The sequence below is a fragment of the Panthera tigris genome, chromosome B1 (assembly GCF_018350195.1).
Source record: "Panthera tigris isolate Pti1 chromosome B1, P.tigris_Pti1_mat1.1, whole genome shotgun sequence".
NCBI classification, from domain to species: domain Eukaryota; kingdom Metazoa; phylum Chordata; class Mammalia; order Carnivora; family Felidae; genus Panthera; species Panthera tigris.
This window is the reverse complement of record NC_056663.1, coordinates 34,715,638-34,734,783: the sequence shown is the minus strand read 5'-3', so window position 1 is coordinate 34,734,783 and position 19,146 is coordinate 34,715,638. Positions and strand designations below refer to the sequence as shown.

General features: G+C 53.4%; 1 protein-coding gene across 1 annotated transcript in view; it reads right to left on the bottom strand.

Annotated features, from left to right (window-relative positions):
- The window catches only part of LOXL2 (lysyl oxidase like 2), a 92,908-nt gene that overhangs the window by 24,329 nt on the left and 49,433 nt on the right, over nt 1-19,146 (bottom strand). Inside the window, exons 4-7 of the mRNA XM_042983236.1 lie at nt 18,500-18,711; nt 11,729-11,951; nt 7,965-8,148; nt 1,592-1,743 (exon numbers count right to left, since the gene is read on the bottom strand). Of these exons, the coding sequence (XP_042839170.1) occupies nt 1,592-1,743; nt 7,965-8,148; nt 11,729-11,951; nt 18,500-18,711 (771 nt within the window). The remainder of the gene's footprint in view (nt 1-1,591; nt 1,744-7,964; nt 8,149-11,728; nt 11,952-18,499; nt 18,712-19,146) is intronic.

Sequence of the window (19,146 nt, the reverse complement as noted above, 5' to 3'; positions counted from 1 at the left end):
CCAACTCCAATCAGCCCAAAGTGAATGGTGCCACAGCATACCGTGACATGTGGCATGTTACCTCTCATAGCCCTGTTATGGCTATCTTGGAATGCCGCCAGACAATTAGCAGTGGTGAGCCTTCCCCGTGGCTGTGGGCTTGTGGCCCATGCTCCTGCTCGCCCACAGGCAAATGCATGGCTTCGCTGAGCACTGTTGGGTTCACGGTTTTGGCCCCATTGGGCAGTGAATTGCACAACACATGCCGCGGCTGACCAGTTTAGTAGTGTCTTTGGCATGCTGGTGCCAAGGTCAAGAATCACTGTCAAAGCAAGAACCCAACTGGGGAACCATCCTGCACCCTGATATGTCTGCATTTGCTCACTTTTACTTATTTTTATTTTTTATAATGTTTACTTATTTATTTTGAGAGAGAGAGAGCATGAGCAGGGGAGGGGCAGAAAGAGAGGGAGAGAGAGAGAGAGAAAGAATCCTAAGTAGGTGCTAGCAGCACAGAGCCTAGTGCAGGGCCTGAACCCATGAACCATGAGATCATGACCTGAGCCAAGATCAAAAATCGGAGGCATAACCCACTGAGCCACCCAGGCACCCCCGCATTTGCTCGTTTTCAAAAATAAGTGCTTAAGGAGCACCTGGGTAGCTCTGGTTGAGCATCTGACTCCTGATTTTGGCTCAGGTTATGATCCCAGGGTCATGGGATTGAGCCCCCTATCAAGCTCCAACCTAAGCAACCCTCAAAGATAAAAAATAAAAAATAAAAAAGTTTCTTTCTCTCTCTCTCTCCCTCTGCTCCCCCCCCCACCCCACCCCCCCCCGCTCAGGCTTGCATGCTCTCTCTCTCTCTCTGAAAAAATAAAAAAATACAAAAATAAAATAAGCACTAAAGAAACCCTTCCAACACGCCAGCCCTATAGCAGATAATGCACAGGACCCAGACAAGTTCATGGTGTAGTGAAGAGCAGTAAACAGGATGTACTGGGCCTTTCTGTAGGATTGGATAGCCCGAGAGGAATTCATCTTGTTGGCTACCCCTGTGGAAAGATCACCCACGCTAGCCACACGACGTAGGTTTTTAGCGACTCCATCTCAGGAAAGGACGGGTGCGTCTCTGGTATAATGCTGTTAAGTTTCCCCTTTATTTCCCTCTGGTTACCAAAATACAGTCTTCTGTCTCCAAATACTGTCTATATTGTGCTTACATTTGTGTGATTTGTAGGCCTGCTGTCGATGTAGTTCTTCTGGGTACTTGGCTAGGGACCATGCCAAGGGTGTCCCAGGTGCTTCAGACCTTACAGAAGGGACTGCACTGAGATCACACCACACATCTAGTCCCAGCACAGGGAGAGGCACACACTGGATGCCCGACATGGGCCACTAAGGACAGCGGTGTTTACACATACGTTTTCTCACTTGGCCCATTTAACGAATGCTAGGTGACAATGTCCTTAATGGTGACAGCAGTGGAGCCTAAGCCCTTTCTGAGTTCATCATCAGAGCACTCTAACACTGCATGTTAGAAACCTTCAGAATGAGGCTACCTGGCTCATACTCTCTGGGGCTTGGTCACCAAAACAGAACATAATCCCCTCACCTTTTTCTGGAAGCCCATGGCAGGGATGTTACATCTCACACCAGCATCTTCCTCGTGGTTGCAGCCCTGAGACTCAGCGTTGAATTTGCAATCTATAATGGACTTCTCATTCCCGGTGCACTCGATCTCATTGAGGTGGATGGGTCCTATCCCTGGGGGAGGAAATAAACACATGCTGTTGACAGCTTCCGGAGGAAAGTTTCTGGAATGGGCAAGAAAGTCTTAGCCAGTAAGAACGTGTTTCTCCATCCTCAAAACTTCCAACTACATCCCATAATCAGCTCAAGGATCCAGGCCTCCTCTCCCTGGAGAGACCTGCTTCTTGTCTTAGGATTCACTTCTCCCATAAAAGCAAATCAAATGTGCTTACTAACTTCCTGTGTGACCTTGGCCAACCCACTCAGCCTCTCTGAATAGGTTTTCTTCCTTAAATAAAGGAACTGGAAGAGAAGACATCTAAGTTTCCTCTTCAACTTCAATACCTTGTGCATTTATGAACCTCACAGGGGTGACTATCCCTATAGATTCAGAGTCCCCGCAGGAAAGCGATGGCACCCTCAAACTGGGTGATTTGAACAGAGTTGGAAAAGGGGGTTTTGAAAACAAAGAGATGGACAGAGTGTGGGGAAATCACAAAATCACAGCAGACTGTCCAATACTCAGAAGCCTCTGAAGCCCCTCATAGTGGGACACAGATAAGGTCCTGACGCCAGCAGGAGTGAAGGGAAGATGGTAGTATTGACCCAGGAGAGCAAAGAAGCCGTGTGGAGAGGCCACCTGCTAAGAGCCGTTACCCTTCATTGAGGAGGGACACAGTGGCCCGCAGGGAGCCTGTAGGGAGACCCTGTCCTCTCTCCTCTCCCCAGCCCATCTACTGCCAGTGTTCCCTGGACACTGGCCATGTCAGTGTCCCCAAGGCAGAGAGGGGCCATCCAGTAAATGACCTATGGTGAACATGCAGAGAAGCTTCTCTCACAGGCACCCAGATAACCAAGGGGAGGCCCCTACTGTTGGGGAGAGAGAAGAGAGAGAATTCCCAAACTGACCAGTCTGGCTGAACTCAGCTCACAGGGCTACCTCCCCTCTGTCTAGCCCTAGCCCATCAACATGGATCAAAGTCAGTTCTTTTTTTTTTAATATTTTTATTTATTTTGAGAGAGAGAGAGAGAGAGAGAGAGAGCAAGCAGAGGAGGGGCAGAGAGCGAGCGAGAGAGAATCCTAAGCAGGCTCCATGCTATCAGCACAGAGCGTGACTCGGGGCTTGAACTCATGAACCGTGAGATCATGACCTGAGCTGAGATTGAGTCAGATGCTTAACCAACTGAGCCACCGAGGCGCTCCCCTAAGTCTAGTTCTTTCTAGGAGTTCTGGGCTGCATGGACCCCCACAGTGGTCCCTGCCCACCTGTGATCACATCTCTCTCCTACCCCCATTCACCATCCTTCTCTAGCTGGGGTCCTGCCCCTCAGTGCTCACTCAAACTTCCCATCTTACAACCACCCTCCCCTGAGCCCACCCTCTGGCCTGTCAGTTTCATCTGCATCAGGGTGAACTTCTTGGAAGAGCTGTCTGTTTTGTCCCCTCTGCTTCCGTGTCCAGTAGAAGGACCTACTCCTGTCTGTTTCTCCACCAGCCCTCTCCATCTCAAAGTGGTATCCATCCGGCCTGGTGTTCTCACCAGAACCCAGAGGTCACCTCTGGTACCGCCTCCTCCTCTGTGGTTGCCAAGGAATCCATCACCACACTCTACTCACTTCCCTAACTCCGGGTGCTTTTCATTTCTGCCGGCGCAACACTCGTCCCGCTCGGTCATCGTCCATTTGGACAAAGGCAACAGCCTCCAGGCTCCCTCCTGCTTGCTCGTTGCCAAATATTCGCCACAAGACAACCCAAGAAGGTTGTTAATGCATACTGAATCGTGTCACTCCCCATCGTAAGTCCCCAGAATGGCTTCTCACTGCATCGAAGGGTGAAATCCACAGTCCCCGAGCGCCCTGTTCATCCTACGCAGTCTGGCTCCACCTGCTCTTCCCACCTCTGCCACACCGCCGTCTCCTTTGGCTGCTTGATTGAGCTGACCTCTTCCCCTGCCTGGACCCTCTGCCTGGCCCATCCTCCTCCCTCCTCACCAGCTTGCTCATCCTTCAGGGCTCGGCTTTGGCCACTTCCTTAGAGAAGCCTCTCTGATCCCTGTCTAAGCTGGGCCCCCCTCCCATCGAGCACTCAGGTGGCTCTCTGTTCCCTGTCGGCCTCCCCGCTAGGCCAGAGGCCCCCCGACCACAGGCCGTGCCTGTGTCCCATTTCCATTGAGGAGGTTTCTGGAGACACTCGGTATCTAGGCCAAGATGAACTTCCGGGACAACCCGTATTAGTAAGTGAGAGCCAAGTTTCCCTTTCCTTGGAAATTCATAAACAATAAAGCTTTCAATTCCTTGGAATGTTATATAGTTGATAAAAACACATTGCTGACTATGGCTGGAAGCATCCAAGGACTTGGAGTGGAGAGGCTGGGACGCACCACAGGTGCCAAACAGGGCCCCTGAAGCAGGCAGGGGCCACAGCTCAGGGAGTGAGATGGACACAGAAAGACGCAGCCACCTCGGACTGAGTATCAGATGCCCGGCTTGCCTGAGGACCGTCAGGAGGAGGATGGCGACAATGGCAATGAAGATACCACATGTTCACTGAGCGCTTACTAGGGTTCTGTCCTACACACGTTGGATATATGAACGCACTCAATCATCATGGCAACTCGGTAAAATGAGGAAACCGGGGACCTGATGGAGGAGCCAGCACTCACACCAGGCAGCATGACCCCACCGCAGGATCTCGCTCTGTTTCCGAGGCACGTGAAGAGAGAGAACCCCATGTGCTGGACGGGAGAGGAGGGCTGCTGGGGAAAGAGCGGAGAGGTTAGAAGCACCTGCTTCTTCACGTGGGGATGCTCCCTCTGCCTCCTGGAAGCCCTGCTCCTCTTAAAGAGCTGACCTAGGTAGAGGCCTGCCTCCAAGGAACACTTCAGATCCTTCCTCCTCCCGGGCTCAGCTGGACACGACCTTGCCCCTGCCCGCGGCATTTTCTTTTACACCTCTCGCTGGTGAGGTGATGGGCCAGCAGTCGGGCTGCGTCTCCTCCTCGGGAAGTGACGGGAGCTTTCTGAGTCTCACCTCCCTCATCATAAAAGGCAATAATAAAATCTATCTGGCGGGGTGGGCCAGGGGCTCAGGAAATGGTAAATGTTCTCAGTATTTCCCTTACATCTCATCACCTCTCTATTAGTACAGGTTTACCTTTGATTGAGGTTATTTCTAATTTCCCCCACTTGACGGGAGCTCCTGGGGAGCAGAAGCCATTACCATAAATGTTTGTGGAATTAACGAATTCTCCATTCCAGGGCCCAGCCCAAACAACGAATGCTTATGAATCACTGACCTACTGGACTGGCCAGGAGAGGAGAGGTTTATGCAAGAGCCTACCATGCTTTAGACTCCGACTAACAACTGGTTGTGTCCTTCCAGCCGAACTTAGATACACCCTCGCCCAGTGTACAGCTGAGCATGCCCAGTGCTGCCTGTGGGCTCTTGGCTCATTTTGTGGACCTGGGCTTCACTTGCATCCTGACTCCCAGCACTCACCTACTCCTGGTTCTGGACTGACCCCTGAATTGTTCCTCCTCACGATGGCTTCTCCACGTCCACCTTAGCCCTGCTCTTTCCCCACGTATAAACGCTGTCCCAGGTGACCACAGGCCGGGGACAGAAGCAGGGTACTAGGGAGAAGCCCAACGTGTTGGAGCGATGTCACGGACTCTAGACCCAGAATCAACTTTGCCGGTGACAATCACACTTCTAAGAGCACGGTAGAATACAACAGGACGTAGCGTAGTGTTTTGCATGTTAGAGAGGTAAGCATCATTTCTGGAAACTTCTGTTTCGGCTTTATATGCATGGCATTTCTGCTCGGGGATTTCAGGCAAAAGGGTTTTAAAGCCACTGCTCTAGGGCTGCCACTGGCCACACTGAGCGCTTGGAATGTGGCCGGTCCAGACTGGAATGTGCTCCACGTATAAAACACACCCTAGATTTCAAAGACTTGGCACACGAAACGTACACTATCTCATTAACAGCATTCATTCTGATTACATGTTGAAATAATAATTTGGGGGATAGATTCGATTAAGGAAAATATATTATTGAAATTAATTTCACCTGTTTCTTTTTATTTGTTTTTACAAGGCTACTAGAAAATTCAAAATTACTTATGTGGCTCACGTTGTATTTGTATTGGACAGCTAAGGTCTAGAGTGTTAAAACTGCTTCACCAGGTGTTCATTCAGCTGACCCTACTTATGCAACTGGAACTCATTCATTCATTCATTCATTCATTCACTCATTGATTCATTCATTCTTCATAAAATGAATATCCCAGGGCACTATAAGCTGGCAAGACTTAGCACGAAGAACACAGGCCCTCCCCTCTTGCAGCACTTGGTCATGGAGGGAGGTGGTTGTGGAAAGAGCTGGAGCCCAGATATGTGCAGGGGGTCGCAGAACACATAGCACAGTGCCTGACTCTGACCCGTCCCAGTGAGAAGAGCAGGTCTCAGGGAACCCACAGGAGGCAGGAGCCAGATAAACCCTCGAATGTGAATCCAGTGAAGAATCTGAGGACCTGGAGTTTACTCAAGGTCACAGAGAAAGTAGGTAGCAGGCCCAGGACGAGGACTGAGATCGCCTGCCTCCCCATCCTTGCCTTTCACACCCTCACTCTGGGTGTGGTCACTTGGCCCACCAGCCAGAGCCAGAACGGAACTGAGCCTGTCTGCTCTGTGACTTGACACTGAATGTGGACTTTCCCCCTTCTGCCTAGCAGAATTGATCTGCCCAGAGTGGCAGGAGATAATAAATCATCCAGTGGTTCTTTCCAGGACAGCACTGAAAATGCCAACTGTCTCTCTCTCCAGAGTTCTGCAGGTCCTTGGAAACCATTGGCTGCTCTGGGCAGGGAAATAACTAGGTCAACAGCCCACGCCCATGATAAATGGAATGCTTATGTCATCCAGTGCTTATTTATTCCTCAGGGTGAGTGGTCTTTGTACAGTAGGCCTTGGGGAAACACACACCGACACATCAGCCAATCAATAAGACGGACTGTGGGAATATTCGAGATCCAAAGGAACTCCAAAGAGCTCATCATGACCAGGGGAGGAGGAGGACTGTCGTGTGGTATAACTGAGGCTTCCAGATGGCACGATGCAAGGTTAGAGTCCAGCCTAGACCCCTAACCTTCAGGGCATGCCCAGGAAACTGCAGGGGATTGCAGAATGGGGGTAGAGAGGCGTTCTGAACGTGAGCAGGACTGGGCCAAGGTGGGCACACAGGGAGAAGCCCAAATATGAGTGAGCTAAAGACTTGGGTTTTAGATTTTCTCCACCACTAACTATGGGGATGACTGCAAGCTTGTGCTCCAGCACCTGAGGCCTCGTCTGTTGGACCAGATGCACTGAGGTCCCCTTCAGCAGTGCCATCTATGATTCCGGGACTCTCTCTCCAGTCCACCGGGCTATTACTTCCTCCAATGTGACCGCTGACCTCACCACATTCCTTTCTGTGGGGTGATGGCCTTACGTCCGGCAGTATGGAAACATCCTCTCCCCACAGGACGGGACGCCCCACCCTCCTTGCCAGAAAAGGAAGCTATCTGTCACGTTCTCATGCGATGTTTGCCTCGGTGCTCTCAACGGAACGACCAGCTCGAAAGCTTCTTATACTTTTGGTCTCTGCTTAAATGAAAGATCTGTTCAGGACACTTAATGAAAACCAGGCTCCTTCTCATTAGCGTCGCGTGTCATCCAGAGACGGGCATCCTGTTCCCAGTCTCTGGTGGCGGGGAGAGAATGTTTGTGGGGCTGCACCAGAGTGGGAAAGAAAGATGACTTTTGGGACTTTTTTGTGTCTGGGGTGGTCCACAGCCTGAGGAATTCCGAGATCCTGTCCTGGAGGAAGGCCTTGAGAATTCCAGCATTCTCGGTGGGACAGTGGGGAGCACCGGGTTGGGAGCCGGGAGACCCCCGTTAGAGTATTCGCTGGCTGCTAATTTGTTGTCTCATCTTGGTTATTCACTCCCTTCTCTGGGCCTCAGCTTCCAAATTCATACAGTGGGGGACTCAGTGTTCCCTAAGGCCCTTCCAGCTCTGACTGCTGGGGGAGCGGCCAGGGATTCTCTAACAGAGTGGCAGCGGCGAGTGGGAGGGGGAACAGCAAGAAGACCCCGAAAGGCCCAAGGCTAGCGCACCTGGGTTGGGCTCCCCGCGCCATGCTCTCTGTGAAGAGAGGCCACAGAACGCCCCCCCGCCCCCTGCCCCATTCCTTACCTTGCCCCAGCTGGGAGCCAGCGATGGCCTCTTTGGCACTCCCAAAGCCCAGCTCTCTGCAGACCACGCTGGCAGACACCAGGTCCCACTTGTCGTCACAGACGGTTCCCCATTCTCCGTTCTTGAGCACCTCCACTCGGCCCTCTCCGATGTTGGCACCACCTCTCAACCGCACCAGGGGTTGCTGAAGGGACACACGGTCCTGCTGAGTGCAAAAGCTGATGCCCACTCGGCAGGCCGTCACTGCCGGCTCCCCTCCCTCTCCAGCCGCCCCACCCCAAACACAGGTGCCTCGGCGAGGAGCTGAAACGGGGCTAGATTTGTGCGCGTGCGTGTGCACGGGGCGGGAGGTGTGCACATGCCCCCTCTGCACGTTGGCTGTGCCGCAAACTTGCTTTGCGGTCCTCCCCTGGAGCTTTTGTCCTGGACTGTCGAGGAGCCCACTGGGACCCTCATCAGTTAGTCACCCCAACCCATGCTTGGCTCAGGGGCCTTACCACCAGTACCTCCCTGCACCCCCTCCCTCCAGAACCTCAAGCTTTAGAGCTACGGAGAGGAGCTCCTGCCCCAGACTTGGCAGATTCCAGATGGATCATAATTCCACCCTGCTTCTGATAGAGCGCTACGGTCTAGCCCTGTGGGGGACTTCAGGGCACTGAACAGGTTACACTCCAACAATCCCGCTCTGCAGGTAGATGAGAAGCAGGAGCGGGGAGACAGGGAACTATAGCATGGGTCTAACCAAGAAGGCCATGACTTAGAGGACAGACATTGTGCTGGCTAAGGCTGCCACGTGTCCAGGGGCTACGTTAGTGCCCGGCCACTGCTCCTGCTTCCCCGCCCCCGCGATTCTACTCCAATTCCAAATCAGCCCAACTCTTCAGAAGATGCGGCCCCACCAGGTACTCAGAGACGATGAGTGGCTATGGTTTAAATGCCCCCAGGTGCTCAGGGACAGCCTGGAAGCCCAATCACCTTACAGGGTTTATTTCATTGCACAAGAGTAAGACCCACCCTGCACCAGCGTTTTGATCCCACTGGATCACATTTTACAAGATGGGAGCTGGAGCACCTGACTCCATCTGCCTACACACGCTGGTCTGCATCAACTTCTGTGCCCGTGTGTGGATGTGTGTGCAAGTGCGTGCATGCCTGTGTGTGTGTGTGTGTGTGTGTGTGTGCACGCCTGAGCGTGTGAGTGCTGGCGTGGGGGCTCAGAGGCTTCGAGGCTCTGAGTTCTCGCCGATGCTGATTTGATTCAACACAGAGGGGGTGGGGTGCCCCTGCAGCCGTTCTATGTATGGTGGATCAGACCAGAGTCACTGCTCCCCTCCAGCCTACGTGGTCCTCAGACCACAACTTTTACCCACCCACCAAGGGCCCGGCCTGGCTGGAGGTGCTGTTTGTCAGCATTCATGTACACCGGCCACCTTGAGGGCCGAGGCATCAGAAGGGAACCCGTGTCACCATCCTCCAGCCGAGGTTCCCACTCGGCCACACTGCTCTCCCCCACTGACTGCGCCTCGTGGCTGCCACGGCAGGACAGCGTGCAGTGACAGCACTCGGATTTACAGGACGGCTCTGACCCTGCCACTAGGGGGAGAAGAAAAGAGGGACAGGGGTGCGTGCAAAACACCCACTGGCTTCAGGAACCTTTGTTCTAGCTTTAGAAAACAAACTCAAAACAACTGCTGGCTGCAGCCCGTTTGCTTTGCGGTCGAGCCGCGGCCTCTCCCCTCCCCCACCCCGTGCCCAAGCTGTCCAGCACAGGAAGCTGTGATTTCCACGTTCTGGAGATGGCTCAGAGGGGCTGGCTGGTGGGTGGGAATAGAACATGCGAAGAGGAGAGGGAGGGGTAGGAAAGGTGGCTGATCATTTATTAGGGAGCAGACCATCCAAGACCAAGCTTAATGGAGGCAGAGGGCCAAATAACCCCGTGCCAGGCTGGCAGTGGCCACACAGTCAGCTGGCCCTGGAGGAAAGCAAGCAACCAAGGGAAAATGTGATGTAAGGCTCATTTGCTCTCTCTCTCTCTTTTTTTTTAATTCATTTGGTATGAATTTAATTCCTTTGCTTTAAACCACACAGCGAGAGGAATTCCAAAACAGTAGGGTCTGGTATTCTGGATGACACATAAGGAAAGCGCCGTGGGCCAGGCTGAGGCTGTAGGAAGGATGTGGCGATCAAATCACGTGGCGGTGGGCTGGAGGGGGGGCAAGGGAGGGTGTGGGGGGGCTGCAGGGGGGACGGCACTGTCCAGGTGCACCTCTGTCACCTGGCTGCACGTATGCACCCTGCAGTAGGTCTGTCCCCTTTTGAGGCCCCTGTGGGGACCAAGGGGGCAGGGACGGCCGTCTGCTGGAAGAGTCAGGAAGGTACTCCAAATAGTTCCCATGCCCTTGGCTGGGCTCACAGCGTTCATTTCAGTCCTTTCTTTGAAGGCTTTTTCTTTTGTCCAAACACACCACCCCCAGCCTGGGAGGGGGCACCCAACGTGGTTTATTTCACTCCTGCCCGGGGTTCCCTTTTCCTTAGGATGAGCGCTATCACCCCCTTTCCAAGCAGGTCTTTAGATGTTGATGGGGAGGAGAGACTACAGAGGGCAGAGGGGAAAGGCGGGAGAGACAGGGAGAGGGAAGGAGACACAGCATGAGGCCGTCCCTCCCGCACCACCACCTGGTGCCCACACCATCTGCCCCCATCATGGCCTCTCTCCCTCCTCTTCCCCCTGACGTGGTCAGAGCTGACTTGGAACTCACCTCTGCCCAGGTGAGTGTCGAGGTTTTGTCTGGCTCAGGGAACCATTCCCTGATAAACGATCAGCCACCATTCCTACCCTTCCCTCTTCTCCTCCCTGTGCTATTCCCATCCACCAGCCCCATGTGAGCAGTTTCCAGAACATGCACGTCACAGAGACCCTTGGCTATAGGAAAAAGGGAAGAGTAGGAAAAAGAAAAACGAATCTCCTCTTAATGATTTTCAGGGAAGAGAGAATAATGCACTTTCTCTTTTTCAGAGGCTGCGTCAAACCCGGTTCACTTGTCCTAAGAAATCACACAGTGGAAACGGGGGTGCTATTTATGTGAGCAGACGTGCATCAACATGTCCGGAGCGCGCTCACGTGCACGTGCACACAGAGGTGCTGCTGATTTACAAACATAGAACATGACTGACGGGTACAGGTGACACAGACATGGGGATGACAGGTTTTCATTTTCTGTCTTGGTGAAGGCTTTTAAAAATTTTTGTCCTTTCTCTTGCAGAACAAACCAAAATACGTTTGGAAACATTTGTGGCTGATTCCATGCGCTTTCGAGAATCATATTGACTTTCCAACAACTCCAGAACACTGTTCTCCTCTGGGAACGGAGCAGGACCCCCCACCCCCACCTTTTGTGTGGGGCCAGCAGACAGCACACAGAGCCTGTGACTGTGGGTAATGAGGTGCTCTCTCCTCCTTGGTGTGTGGCCTCCACAGAGGGGACTGTGATCTCAGAGTGGAATAGCAATGGTGAAAGGCCAGATGTGGGTGCTGATGACTGGGGGCTGGGGCCCAGCTGCTTGTCATCCTCTAGAAGTGGCATCTGTTGGTGTGGCCAGTCCTGACAGGTGTCCCACTACATTCCTGCCCTGTAGGGGAGTGGTCTGACTCAGGGCTGGCTCTCCTCATTCCTTCCTGAGGGCCCCTGCTTGCTCCCTCAAATGCCACCCTCCAACCCATCCATGTGTCAAGTGGCCAGACCCCTCGCTGCATGCATCCTCACCTCTGGCTTGTAGGCTTTCCGGAATCTCGAGGGCCCGTCGGGGTTGAAGACCTGGCCAGGCACACAACTCACCACAGCTGGCAGCCCATTCTCACAGGTGACATTCTTCACGGGGTCTAGCAACACCTGAGGACCCAGCTTGCAGCTGGAGATGTGGGCCTCCGTGCCTGTGCAGTCCATGGAGAATGGCCAGTAGCGTTGCTTCTTCCGGGCGGCAAACATTCTGCAGAGGGTGAGAGGGGGCAGGTGACCAGGGCACCACGGCCACCACCCCTCATTCCTTCTGTGACTGGGTGTCGGGCACCGGGCCGGCCACGGTGCTGGCTTCTTGAAGTCTAGTAGTGGAACGGAATGTGCATGGTCCCTGCATCTAGAGCTCAGCCCCACTGAATTGGCATGCACCCAATGAGCACCTTGGCCATGCGGGGCGCCATGCTGGGCACTGGGGAGCAGGACCTGGAAGGACAGACGTTGCCTCCTTCCCCCAGGCAGCTTATATTCTAGGAGAGAAGGGACTTAGCAGTGAGACAGCGTTAAAGCCTATAAAAGGAAATGCAAAAAGGGATCTAAAATAGATAAGACCCCTGGTCCCAGGAAACCCACAGTCTCAGGCAAACCAGAGGGTCGCTCACCCAAACCCTTCAGATAATTTCAACATGATTCATTGTTGCTCCTTGCCTGTGTCAATAGCAGAACAAGTTGAATGTCAAACTCTCTCCCAACGATACGCAAGATTAAAGGGGTAAATCCAAATCCAATGAGAAGCAACGAGAACAGTCTTAAAGCAGCCCGTGGGCTGAATCTAAGTAAAATTTGCTTGGGAATTATAATGGTCATGAAACTCGGCCACAGACCTTATCAAATGTTCACCCAGGAGTCAGTGAGGCTGAGGCTATCTCCATAGCATAGCCTGTATTACAGGGAACTCTTAACCTGTATTACATGTAAAGGATTCCTTTTTATGTATTTCTGGAAGGCAGCATAAGGATCGGGGCGAGTCGCAGTGTTTTCTAAAACAATAACCAACCAATAGGCAATGAATGGATTAGCGGAAAGGTTACCGTGCCTCAGTTTCCCCATCTCCAAATCAGAAGTAGCAACGGGATTTACTTTATATGATTGTTAGGAAAGTTAAATGAGCGAATGCTGGTGAGGCAATTAAAACTGCACAGGAAGGGCTTCATATGCGTTTGTAAAATAAATAACAACTATATTAAAGGAGAAACAGAAAGGAGGGTTCCCTGTGGTTGCAATGATGACACACAATTTCAATGAGCAGCAGGGTTTGAGCGAGGCTTTGAATAGGGGTGGGATTTACGGAGGAGGAGGGCAGGGAGGACCATCCTCTCACGCCGGCCCAGCTCTCTGGGGTCTGTGTGCTTGTCCCTGCTTGGAAGAACCTGCAAGATGCCAGAGAGAGCCAGATCGCATTGCTGCCAGTTGCCCAGTGCAAGGGCCTCCCAGGGCAGGCTGGCCCAGGATGGGGCAGAAATGGGGCCCTGTTTCTGCTGGGTTAGCAGGCCTGGAAATTTCTGTCTCAGAGTGAATGGGATGTGAACATAGAGAAAGGTAAAACCCTACAGACACCACCAATATTTTCTTGCTTTAAAAAAAATTTTTTTTAAGTTTATTTATTTTTGAGAGAGAGACAGAGCACGATCTGGGGAGGGGCAGAGAGAGAGAGGGAGACACAGAAACTGAAGCAGGCTCCAGGCTCTGAGCTGTCACCCAAGCACCCCAAACCAGTATCTTTTCCTAACTAAAAATTTCAACTGGTAACAACTCTGGTGTCCCTGTGGGCACCATGACACAGAATCTTTGGAAAAAGGACTATCCTGGAAAATTCAGGAGGTGTACTCAACATCGCTGCGTAGCCTAGAGTGGAGAACTACACAGGAGGACTGTTAATAATTCCGAGAAAAACTGCCCCTCCCCACTTCCTGGATACAAGGCCCTGCACTCGGAAACAACCTCCAGCTTGTTCCCCCCACCACCACCTCGGACTGGAGAACACATTTGGGGGGCGGTGGACAGCTTGTTCCTCATGACCCATCCCCCAACATTGGGCGAGAGAACACACTCGGGGGCTATCAGCTGCACAAGGGCTGGCCAGACCCCACTGGCTTGAAACCTCCTTCTGCTTCCAGCTTTCAGTGAGCACTGCCCTCGCCCACGAACAGATGTACTGAGTTCTTAATATAGACTGAAGCACCATAGCAAACACATAACCGCTCCTGCCTTTCCCAGACAGCCCTGCTTCCCTCTTACATCAGCTCACGGGAATGCACCGTGGCCCTCCACAGGCCTCCACGATGCCAGCAGCGTCCCCCCACCATGATTCACCAGGGCCAGGCCCAGGGGGTGCAGATATGAGGCGCTGGTGGGTGATGGGTGGACAGCCTGCTCCAGGCCCGGTGACTGGAGAGCAACTGAAATGAGATGCAGCTTTGGGCCAAGGGGGAAGCCTGCTTGAGAAAGAGGTGTCTAGCCTATGGCAGGGTAGTGGGACGAATGCTCAGCTGGGCCGATGCAGTTATAAATGAAAAGTCCTGAAAAGGCTCAGGTCTGGGAATGGGTTGAGGGGCATGACTCTCTGTTTATATGATTAGATTTTTGTTCTCTTGACCTAGATTTTCTATTCATAAAGAATTTGGGGGGCGCCTGGGTGGCTCAGTTGGTTGAGCATCCAACTTCAGCTCAGGTCGTGATCTCACGGTTCATGAGTTCGAGCCCCGCATCGGGCGCTGTGCTGTCAGTGCGGAGCCTGCCTTGGATCCTCTGTCCCCCTCTCCATACCTCCCCTGCTCATGCTCTCTCTCAAAAGTAAATAAAACATTAAAAATGAAAAGTTCTACTGGCTCTTCCCCAGCCAAGGGAGAAGCCAGATTTTGTTGGGCTTCTGCCAGCTACTGTGTATGTCTATTCCAATGATGAATTCCAGAATTAGGAAAACAACCACAGGATGGGTTCAGGGACCCACTGGGCCCACTGTGAGATGGGCCCAGGCTAAAACCCCATTGATCACCTGACCCACTTAAGGCCCTACTCTGACTGGAGGGCCATGGTGATCTTTGAGTCTCCCAGAATCTGTGTCATTTCAGAGCTTGTGTCCAGTCGTGCCCAAAAGTTCTGATTATTTCATCTTCCCCAGTGCACAGCTATCTTGGTAAAAGGCCATCAGTCCCTTTGGGGAAGCCTGGGAAATTGATTAATGGTGTAAATTTTTGGCAGTGTACTGGGTGGGGTCCTTCTTCAAGGGGACCCAGCCTGCCCTTTACTCAAAGGGTTCTGGGTCTGTAAGCTGGCTCAAGTCTGGGAATTGATTGAGGGGCATGACCCTCTGTTTATATGATTAGATTTTTGTTCTCTTGACCTAGATTTTCTGTTCATAAAGAATTTGGGGGGCGCCTGGGTGGCTCAGTCGGTTAAGCGTCCAGCTCTTGATTGTGGCTCAGGTCATGATCTCACAGATGGTGAGATTGAGCCACGCGTCAGGCTCTGCGCTAACAGAGTCTGGTGCCTGCTTGGGATTCTCTCTACCCGCCCCCACCCCCGCCCCTCTCTTGCTCTCTCTCCCTCTCTCTCTGTCAAAATAAATAAACTTAAAAAAAAAAAAAGAATGAGTAAGAACTTAGTAGACCTCCTATCCATTTCGCTTCTGGGAACATCATGATCAACCAGGCCATGCCCTGGCTGTGCAGGAGTCAAATTGTTCCGATTACTGCTCTGATTCTGCTGGTCTTTCGGGAACCACGCCCACCTGGCCTTCGGAGGCTTGAGTGCTGTTGCCCTGGGATCCAGTCACCACCTCCTGCTTTTAGGATGAGGGATGGCTTACAGAGAAGAGCTACCGGGGAGCTCTTAAGAACACCAGGGTTTCCCTCATAAATTTATTCCTCATTCACGGGGAAAGTGCGTCTTCCAGACCCTCCCAGGCTGGGTGAGGTCTCAGATGACAAATCCACTCCAACATCCAGTCTTCAGCCTTGGAATCCCGTCCTCTACATGAAGCCAAGGAGATCAGGCATTTGCATGTCACTCCCGGTGGGGCCACATTTTGGTCCCCGTGTCAGCCAACCAACCAAATCACGATAGCTCTTCCTAACGCCCGAGATGCGACATTAGACGCAGAATCTCTGCTTAGTTAGCTCACATCAATAAACCGGTGTCAACCTCGGGATCCTGCTTGAAGAAAAAAAATGACCACAATATGCCCCTGGCCCCAAGGAAGGGGCCCTGAAGCTTCGGCATCATTAGCATCAAGGAGCATCCATGGCTCCCCAGGGCACAGCAGAATGTAGCTCACAGAAAAGCAGTCCTTGGTGGGGAAGCTGACTCCACTCAAGGTGACCCTGTGGGGGTGAGGCCTCCGAGTAGCCACCGGATATGCCGGTTAGCAGAGTTAAGGGTGGAGAGGCCTCGGGCATTGCCCTGGTGAATGTCTAAGGCTGCAGAGCCCCTTTGGACCTGGTGGATACCAGGAGATACCCACCCTAGACAGAATCACTTTGAAAATGCTTCCTTCCTAAGGGTGAAAGCCCTCCCTGGGAGGCAGTCGGGGGGGGGGCTGTCAGCGACAGCAGCAACGGGCTGTGGGAAGGGCGAAAGGGAGTTGGGGAAAGATGCTACTGGAAGTCACAGATTCGGGGATACTCGGCCCCCAGGCCCCTGCTGTCCGTAGCCTCTGAGCATGGCTCCCAGACACCCTGGCCCCAGGCCAGCCCTGCGTCACCTCCCAGACTCAACAGCCAGCCCGTGGCGGGGGCCTGTGCCCTGTAGCCAAGCGGAGCAGAGCTGGGGCTGAGGTAACAGCAGTGTGGAGGACATGACTGGACTCCCCCGCAGGCTCCGCAGGTGGGTTCTGTGACCTCCGAGTCCCCCGCCCTTCAGGCCTGTGTCTCTTTCCATGCAGACTAAGGGCTTGGACCGAGTGAGGGCTGAAGCCATGCCCTGGGAGTCCCAGCTCATCACTTCCTCCAGCCGGCTGCCATCACAGCCCCTAACAGCACCACTGAGGCAGAAGCTTCCCAGTGTGCCCTTCTCTTTTGGGGCCTGACTGTCAGCTGAGTCTAACATAAAACAATCCTAGGTTGTTTTAGCGCCCGCCCTCCCGCTCCCCCATAGCATCTCCAGCTAGAGGTCAGGAGTCGGAGCTGGTTTTCAGCAGCGTCGGTTAATTATCTCCCAACTTGGCCAAGAACACCATCCACCACCAACACCTTGGATGCCTCCCAGCCCTCGGAGCCTTTTCCTGCCCCCTTTTGAAAAGAAAGCACAGCCACAGACATGGGAGTGGGAGGAGCAAGGAGAGGGTTTCCAACCCAGCCCATGAGAGGATCACCAGGGGTGCAGCTGCCAAAACAGATCCGAGACCCCTCCTCGAAAGCAGGAAGAGGACGCAGGACTGCCCGCAGTTGGGGAGATGGCTTTCAAATGCCATCTGAACAAGGCACGTTCTGCCTGGTCTTGAATTGGTGGCAGCCTTCCCCTTCCTAGGACTGGGCTCAGACTTACCACTAGGCTGGGGGCTCTGGTGGGGCCAGCCAGGGGAGGGGTTTGCTTTTCTTGGCTCACTTGGGTCGGAAAAGCTGAGAAGGTGTCCCCAGGGAAGGAGCCGGCCAGCTGGCGGGAGTTGTCCAAAGACTCCGAGGGCTGAGACCACGCCACCTCCCAGCTGCCCTGTGCAACCAGGAAGGTCTGGGCCATGTCTGGGATGGCTGGGGGAGGGAATGGCCACTAAGATCACCCCCAGGGGTGTTGTGAGCCTGCCCTGACGCCAGCACTCACCCCTGTGGTGGACTGGGGGCTCTAACCAAAGGCGGCCACGCCAAACCCAAGGAGGGATGCAGCCTGAACTGACCCAAGGATCAGGAGGACGAGCTGGGCTTGGAGCCCGGTCTCCTGACTCTGAAGTTCCCTGTCCCTGGTTTGAAAGGAAAGACGTGGTGTTGTGAGTCTACACCCTCTCCAGGAGTGTAGACCCTGGAGCTGGAGGCCTGTGTTTGGATCCTGGTTCTACAATTTCTCTCTGACTTCTTTGCCTCAACTCTGAAGCAGACTCCTACTTCCTAGTGCTGTGAGAACTCGATGACAAGGGGCAGAGCCTGGCATGGGGTAGGCACTCAGAAACAGACTGTCATTATCATTAATAAGAGGAGATAAGAAGATCCCGCTACCAACCGAGGTCCCCCAGCGGCCAGCTTGTCACAGGGCCCAACCCCTTCACTGGATTCCCCTCGGATCCCCCATCTACCCCCTGGCCCCCTGGGACGTGCCAACTTTGGAAACCATAACAGGTGAGGTTTAACTGGGATTGGAGTAACTGAATCGAATCCAACCGTTTTTCAATTTCCTGACAGTTGTGGAAAGTTCCAGATTTCTCAGAATAATCTTCACTGAGGAAAAGTAACCATTTCTTAAGTTGGCACTGCCCTTGCCCCGTCCGGCCTCGGTATTATTGTCCTTGCTCAGGCCCTGGGGTCACTGAGCTGGCTGTCTGCACTGAGAGGTGGGATTTTTGTGGGCTGCAGCATCTTGCCCTTTGCCTCTGCCCTAACCCTTCCCTCGCCCTACTTTCATCATTCATTTGGGGGTCTGTCTCCCACAGGAGCGGGAGTTCCTCAAGGGCAGGCTTGCTGGAGGGACACTGGCGGCCCCCGCCATGACATAGGGCGGGAGGACTTTTCCTATGCTGGGGGTGCTTGGTAAGAGCTGACTCTTAACCCGGCAGGGCAAGGGCCCGGGAAGCCCAGGCTGGAGCAGTCCCCTTACTTGTACACTTTGGTGTTGTACGTCTTCTCCCCAGGGAAGCCAAACATGCCGCAGACCACGCGGGAATTCTTGGCTGTCCAGTGCTTGTCACATATCTGCTTCCACGTCTTGCCGTCCTTCACCTCCACGTAGCCCTCTGTCACGGGGGTGCGCCTGCGGTAGGTGCCCAGGATGGCTCGGATCCGGATGTCCTCCACCTGGATGTTCAGGTTCTGGGAAGAAGGAGGCACAGACAGAGGGGGGTTACCTGCCGGGTCTGCCCCAGAGAGGTGACTGTACCAGCCTGCCTCTGCCCTCAGGCCCTGCACATCGGGGGGCGGAGGGGTGCTCGGGAGCAGGTGGAGAGGAGCCCCAGGACCCCGGCGGCTTCTCCTACGTGCTACAAAGAGCCCAGAGAGCACTGCGCCCCAGCCCTCTCCTGGGGGTTCTCAGAATAAGTGAAGAGAAAATGTGTTTTTTGAATTTTCCGGTTCTATATTAAAAATAATTTGGATTTTGTATTTTACTCCAAAGCATGTCTGTGCGCACATGCGTGTCAGTTTTGTGTGTGTGTGTATCTCCCCATTAATCCTTCAGTAAAACTGAAGCGTGTCAGGCAGATGAGCCTCAGCCGTCCTGAGGCTGGTGGTGCCATCTTGCACACTACC